The following is a 7,443-nucleotide window of genomic DNA, read 5'->3' on the forward strand; positions in this document are numbered from 1 at the left end:
GGCGCAGCTCTGCTCAGAGTCCAGGACCCCGCGAGGCCGGGAGAAGGGAGGCCGGCATTTCGATTCAACGCACAAGTTCCTGCCGTGGTGGCGAAAGTTCTGGAAGAAAAGTCTGAGTGTAGCTGCCACTCTAACGATGCTTAGAGACGCGTGCGCTGCGCAGTAAGGAAAGGTGGGGTTTTGTCCCTTTTAGTGATGAGTCTCGGGAGTCCCTGGCCCAACCCCTCGGTCACCGGCGAGTCGCGCGCCCCGCTCGCCCGCACTTGCGGGAGCATAATGAGCCACACAGTGAAACTGGCTACGCTGACAGCGGCCCCAACGCCCTCCACAGGGGCCTCTGCTTGTCACAGGTCCCGGCCTAGGCCGCCGCTTGGGCTCATGGCCCAGGACGCCCGACAGCGGGAAACCTGGCTTTCTGAGTCCCGTGTCCTAACCACGTGAGCTCGGAGATCTCACAGAACCTCCCTGAACCACCGTCTCTTCCTCCGCAGTCAGGACGATGCTCAGACGGGTCGCCTGACGGCCACAAGGACGGCTTTCCGCAAAGGAACTCGTGGCATGACAGAGACTCCCCCAAAATGGAGCCCGCCTTCACCGGGGCGCATCCAGGCAGCACCTTACTACACGCTCTGGGAGAGCGTCAGAAAGGCCGGCTTCGGGGTGAGGAAGGGGGTTCCTTCAGGGCCCTGCACCCCGAGGCCAGGCAGCAGCTGGCCTGTGGCGTGGGCTTCTCAGAGAACCTGCGTGGTGGGACACGGGAGCCGGCGCCCCCGGACGCGGGCTTCCGAGAATCTCCTCTACGGATTAGCTTCTGACTGCAAAGAAACCACTTATGAAATGCTCAAGTATCAATAGAACGACTTTTCAGGACACAGATAATTATTATAGTTCATCGAAGGCATCAGCACTTGAAGAAAGCACTAAAATCACGTTGCATTTGTCAGACTTCTCCAGAGCACAGACCCAAGAGTGTGTGTGTGTGTGGTGTGCGTGGTGCGAGTCGTGTGTGGTGTATGTGTGTGATGTGGTGTGTGTGGTATGTATGTGTATGGTGTGTGTGGTGTGCATGTGTGTGGTGGATGTGATGTGTGGCGTGTATGTGTGTGGTGTGTGTGGTGTGTAGTGTGGTGGTGTGTGTGGTATGTGTGGTGCGTGGTGTGGTGTGTGTGTGGTGTGTGTGGTGTGCGGTATGTGTCTGTGGAGAGGGAGGACTTTACTGTGAGGAACTGGCTCACTCTAGTACAGTCTGGCAAGTTCTAAACCTGCAGCTGAAACTTCTTGCTGCTGGTACTAAGGCCACTCGCCTGGGGGAGGGACCAGACTGACATGATCATTGATATTCTTTATTTTTAAAAGGGTTTTATTAACATAATTAGTTGCTAGTGATTGCACGAGAAACAGAAGTGGTCAAAGCACTTACAGGAGGCAGGTGCTACGACCTCCTCAAAGATGTTCAAGTCAGCTGCGCGTGGCCAGGTGGCCAGCCTCCTCCGGGGCCCACGCTCTCAGCTGCCCACTAATGACATGTAGAACAGTGCAAAATGCACCTGGAAGTCATAAAACAGACTTTCTTTTAAAAGATTTTGTAATTCAGACTGTGCTCAGTCCAATAAGCTTCTTGTCACCCCCAAGTCTGCTGGGCAGGCAGTCGAGTCCCTGTGTGCCACGTGTGGCAAAGCCTGGCCTCAGACTGCTCCTGCATCCCATTCACAGAATGGTGACAATAACTCAGCCTTCAGGGCCACAGAGCCCAGGACCTGAAGCTCTCTGTGCACAGTGGGTCGTAGTCATGCGGCTGGGACTGGAATGGCTGTTGCCTAGGAGGGGACCTCAGCGGGACTTTTCTAAAGAGCACAGGGACGGTGTCCAGAATCCTCCCCTTTATCCTACCTCCTCCCAGAGGACACACATGCACACAAACACATGCACACGCACACAACACACGCCACACACACTACTCACATGCACAACACACACCACACACATCACACACACATGCACACTGCACACACCACTCATACATCACACATGCAACACACACTACTCACACGTGCCACACATGCCACACACACCACACACGCCACTCACATCACACACGCAATACACGCCACACACATGCACACACACATCCTGCCTGTTTCCTTTGTGCCTTGTTACTAAGTTTTCTGGGGCGGCGGCTCATCCGGGAATCCAGCACTAAACTCGGGGGTCACAGGCTGCGCTGCAGCCATTGGGAAGGTCCCCGTTTTTCACTCTGGGTTCTGGGCAGCTGAGTTCCCGGGCAGCCAAACGTCAGACGAACATCCGACAGCAAACACGAAACGCCCATGTCCACTTACTGCTGAGCTCAGCCTCCTTGGCCATGGCCGCTTCCCCCGCCGGTCCGGCAGAAGCTCTCTGGCACCGTCGCCGAGGAGACAACAAACATCCTAAGTCCCTCTGCGTGTTCTGCTGCTGCCTGGCAACCAGGACGCCGGCTGCGTCACCACGCAAGGTCCCCGAGCCCGCCTCTCTGAAGCCCCGCCCCTCCGGCGGGGAGTGCAGGTTCGCTCGCGTGTTTCACCTTTTCAAATAAAACGCTGCGTGGGGATTGAAACACGGTGTGGATTGAAACACGGTGTGGACTGAAAAACACAACGCCCTTCGCTCTCTACTTAGGGCTTAGGGAGCGAAGGCCACGCCTGCGGGCGGGCAGCGCACAGCTCCCCTTCCACGGGCGGCCTAACCTTGACGTCTTTTGTTGCGACTGTAATGAATTCATCCGCCAAAATCACGCAAGCCTCCGCCGAGGCCAGACTTCCACGTAGAATCGCCGAGAACAGCCCACCGTGCAGCTATTTCGACGGGCGTTGTGCTATTCTGCCTTCCGCCTCTAGATGGCGCCGGAACACACGCTACAACCCGCCCGGGCCCCTGAGGATGCGCGCGACACCTTCATTCCACCTTCCCAACCACGGCGTGTGTCCGCGCGCCCTTCCATGGCACCCCGCATTCCGCAAGGGAAAAAAAGGAGCATTGTCTGCTCTTGCCACTTTGCTAGAAATGCAGACATGCACGACTTATTCCCTGCTCTAGAGATGCTCTGGGCGGGCGAGGAGAGCGCCTGGGGCAGGCGCGAGTTGAGGGGGGTCCCCGGGGGGCAAACCGGTCCCCAGAGGCAGTGGGAGGGGCTCCCGAGCGCCCGGGGTGCAGATGCACGGGGCAGGAGGATGGCAGGGGCCTTGTCATCGAAGAGGGGCGGAGCCTCGCGTGTGATCACGGCAACGAACGGGTTGGAAAGGTAATTAGTCAAAAATAAACATTTTGGGTTACTGCTTTGTCAGCTGTGAAGACTTATGCAGAAATGGACGAAGGTGAAACGACTTTCTGAACCCCTTTGTGCTGCCTAAGCTCCAGAGGTGTGACACGGACGATGTGTGGAAGGGACTTCGGGTGGCCTGAGCTATTCACCAGCCAGACAGACAAGAAGTGACCGCAGCACCGGGCCAGGAGCGGACGTGGGTGGCTCCTGCAGACGGCGAGGACTTACTGAAAGGTTTTGATGAGAGCTCCCACGCATTCGCATGTCAGAAACACAGGTCTGTTGCTCCACGTTGTGGCCGGTGAGGGGTGACATTTTCCACTCTCCACGAGGTGCGTGGCTGCTGCGGTTCCGCGCAGACCCTCCCCCGCCCCCCCCCACTCAGTGGGAGGAGGGGGTGTCCATCCGCCCCAGGCAGAGGCCTCTGGGCCTCCGCACCTCGCCTTCTTGCCTTTTTATGGTCTTGCCCTAAAGGTGCTTTCTGCACTCTATCGTTGAGTGGTACTTGAGGACAAATGAGGTGATGACAAGACCCAAAAAGGTTGAAACAATGGACCATGGAAATGGTCTTCGGCACCCGCGCCGCCCGCAGTCTCCTCTCCCTCCCCGCTCCCCCAGGGTAGGCTGGTCCTTGCATTTCTACATAAAACGATCTTCTTTACTTTCAAACTTCGCTTAGACTTGTCTAAAAATTTTTCCCATGTTCCATTGAAATGTTTTGTCACCTGTAACAACTGGTGACAGGGTCAGGTTGGAGGACGCTGTGATTCCCCATTCGAAAGGATGAAAATGGTCAGGTAATGGCATTAAGTGAGGGGAGGAGGTGGACGAACCCCGCCCCAGCCACCGGTCACTCTGCCCGGAGTCCCGTTATGTCGCATCCCTCCCGCGGCCCCGCAGGCCAGCGCACAGACGGGGAAAAAGCCCGCGAGCCGCCCACGGGGTTCTCTGACACGGATGGCGGCCAGCTGCTCGCTCCTTCCTCCCCGGGGGTTTTCCTCCGGGAGGTCACTGCAGACCAGTCCAGAAGGAGCCCCTGCCTCTGTCACAGCGCGCAGGACACCCTCGTGCGGCCATGTGTCAACGTACAGACTCAACAGACCAGACCGTGCATGCGGTTCCGCTAGTGTGCCCTTGACCCCCAGCGCTCGCCTGTCTGTCATCTCCCGGGGGAGGGTGGGCAGGGACATGTGGGGAGTGGCCGAGTCGGAGGGTCCGCACCCCTGGAACGCGCTGTGTCTGGTGGGCTGCTCCCCCAGGCTGTGCCAGCCCACCCGGTTCCAACAGCGGCAGGGGGCCTGTCCCCCACTGCTTGCCACCAGGCGTGTGCATCCACCCGCACGTGTGACCTTCGTCATAAGGTGTGGCCGGTCAGCCACTGAGAGAGGAGAGTCCACAGGGAACCTGCGGAGATGAGAGGGGGTCACAGTCACTCTCGGTGACGATGACCGCATTCCAGCTGAGACGCTCGGGGACGGCCCCCTCCTCCACTTTCTGTTGCTGCCACTTAAATCACGAAGGGAAGACCCCCAAGTCCCATAGTGCAGAGTCCGCACAGGTCTCTGGACGAAACCCAGGTGTGGGCAGCGCCGGTCCCTCTGGCGGCTCCAGGGAGCATCGTCCCCGGGCCTCTCGGCTTCCGGAGGCCCCTGCGTGCCTGGCTCCGGCCCCGTCCTCCCTCTTCGAAGCTGAGTCTCACATCACGGCTGCCCGGCTGCCCCCGCCTCCCACGGAGGACGACCCTCTGACTGCGGAGCCACCTGAACCGCACAGGTCACTTCCTGTCGCTCTCCTCGGATCAGCGGACTAGAGCCTTGTTCCACCTGCCACCTGCGCCCTCTGGCACATAAACTGGTCCATTCGGCTGCTCCAGGCATGAGGTCATGGATCTCTTGGGGGACCGTGATTCTGCTGACCGCAACCGCTCCCCCCCGACCCCCGCCGAGTCGCTCACACTGAGGCTGATACCCGAGAGGCCAGAGGGAGGGACCGCGGGCCTGGGGCACAGGACAGGGGGGCCTCAGCCGCCAGCTGGCGATGGACGCAGATCCCCCCGGCTGTGACAGGGACGGCTGACCGCTGCCGGCTGGGGCGCGTGCGTTTGGTTTGACTTTTTGTGACTGGAGAAATCTGAGCGTGTTTGAGTAACGGGGCCGGGGGAGGGAAAGCTGAACAGCCGCAGGACCCGATGCGTGTCTGAAAGGCGCAGGCCACCTGCCCGAGGAAGCTGGGCAGACACGGGGATGGCGCGCCCTCCCGGTCCCCGCGGAAAACAGCCAGGCGTCTCCTGGACCTCGTGTGCCAGGCGGGCCAGTCGTCCCCGTGCCACTGCCATTCTTAGCAAAGGCACCAGGGCCCCCGAGCCGTGTGCCCACACGCGGGATCCCGTGGAGGCGGGGCCTCGAAGGCACAGGACCCCAGCCGGGGTGGCTTTGCAGCAACTGGGACCCCTGGTATTGCGGCCTTTTCATGTCCCCAGGGAGTGGCGCTGACCGCGTCACCTAGATGGCAGGGCTAACACTGCAGCCCCCTCCCCGGCTCCTTCCCAATCCACACCGCCGGCAGCGGGACACGGGACGCGTGGCCGTCGCCCACTGCTCTAAAAAACACGGGGCTTTGCTGGTTACTCCATTTCTTAGCCACACTTTGCTTGTGTTTTCGCTGGGAACAAAGATCTGCTCACATTTTGATTAATAATAATAATAATAATGGATAATAACAACAGGAGGGCTGTTAGTACCTGAATACGGAAATGGACAGAAGTGACAGTCGCGTCTTCCTGGGGGTCATCTCTAACTATTAGAACCGAAAGTCTGAGACCCTGAGCCAGCTATATCGGCAGAGCAAATCCACATTTCACTGGCCTTAAATTCAGTGAAATAGTTTATTCTAGAACCGTATTTAATGTGCCTCAAATTTCCAATTTGTCCAACGCAGGAAACTTAATCTAGTCACGTTCCAGTAAATTCTACTTAACTTACTGGGTCCTGAATTCCCTTAGGCTTTCACTCAGCCCGGTTAAAAGCCTTTCTCTGGAGCTGTCTCCTGACCCGAGGGCCAGGGCGGGCCAGGTGGGCGAGGGAGCAGGGAGCTAGAGAGGGCCCTCGAGCCGCACTGTCCCCGGGTCCTCACTGGTCTGACCTCCGCCATCTGTCCTCAGAGATGTCCCCTGGGCCAGCCTGTGCTTCTCCGGTCGGTGGTCACCATGGCCCACCTGTCCCTCCTCCCCTCCGAAGCTGCATCCCCACGTCGTACCTGAGTCCCCTCCTGGCTGCTGGGCTCTGGCTCCGCTGCCTCGGGAGCTCGGCCGGGGGCGGTCCCCGTGCGGAGTGGCGGTGGCGGCGTGGGCCCAGGTCCCCTGGTTGCCGCAGGACGCTGCTGCTCTCCTGTCCTTGCGTCTGAGGACTCGGCCATGAGACGGGCCACGCTCTGGGCGCCGCCGAGGAAGAGAGGGCCTGAGGACCCGCTTGCTCAGACTCCACGGAACTGCGCTGGGGGTGAATTCCCTCCCCACCGGGGTTCTGACCGCGGGGGGTGGGGGTGGCCTGGGCCCCCTGGGCACATTCGCTCGCTTTTCCAGTCCTCCCTTCCCCTGTCCAGGAAACCCTTAGTCCTGGAGGCAAAGAGTCAGGAAATGTCGGCTTGTAGCTGCCCAGATGTCCCCAGACCCGTCGTCACTCGAGGTTAAGCAGGTGTTATTTTCCTGATGTGTATTAGCATACACGTGTGTCCGGTTCTTCTGTATGTTAAAATATTTGCATCTTTTTTCTAACGACTGAGCAGTTAGTGGCCCCAAGGCCCAGAGTTCCACCTAGTGACACAGCCATCCAAAGGCTGTGGACTTTGTCTGAACATACGCAGACACCAAGTAAGAATCTGGAAGTTGAGTCAGATACATCACTGATTTTATTTTCTAGTCACTTTGTCTCCTCAGCAACAGTCAAGTACAACTCTAAATCTGCTGCGCGATGGGGTGCGGGTGGGGGGTCTTGTTGGCGGGAGGCGGGGGAGGGCAGAGCCCGCAGCTTCCACTCCATCCGGCTGTAGACCCCAGCGCACACCTGGACATGCGACAAACTGTTACAGGTGTGGTTGTCAGGTCTGTAAAGGTGTCCTTTCCCCTCCCTCCCATGCCGGTCTGT

General features: G+C 58.9%; 1 protein-coding gene across 1 annotated transcript in view; it reads right to left on the minus strand.

Moving 5' to 3' along the window:
- CUNH6orf118 (chromosome unknown C6orf118 homolog) overlaps positions 1-2,443 on the minus strand; it is a 22,047-nt gene extending 19,604 nt beyond the window's left edge. The window contains exon 1 of the mRNA XM_006915076.3: positions 2,340-2,443. Coding sequence (XP_006915138.2) covers positions 2,340-2,364 — 25 coding nt within the window. The 5' untranslated portion in view covers positions 2,365-2,443. The remainder of the gene's footprint in view (positions 1-2,339) is intronic.
- Positions 2,444-7,443: the final 5,000 nt, after the last annotated feature.

The sequence above is a fragment of the Pteropus alecto genome, unplaced genomic scaffold (assembly GCF_000325575.1).
Source record: "Pteropus alecto unplaced genomic scaffold, ASM32557v1 scaffold195, whole genome shotgun sequence".
In the NCBI taxonomy this organism is placed as follows: Eukaryota; Metazoa; Chordata; class Mammalia; order Chiroptera; family Pteropodidae; genus Pteropus; species Pteropus alecto.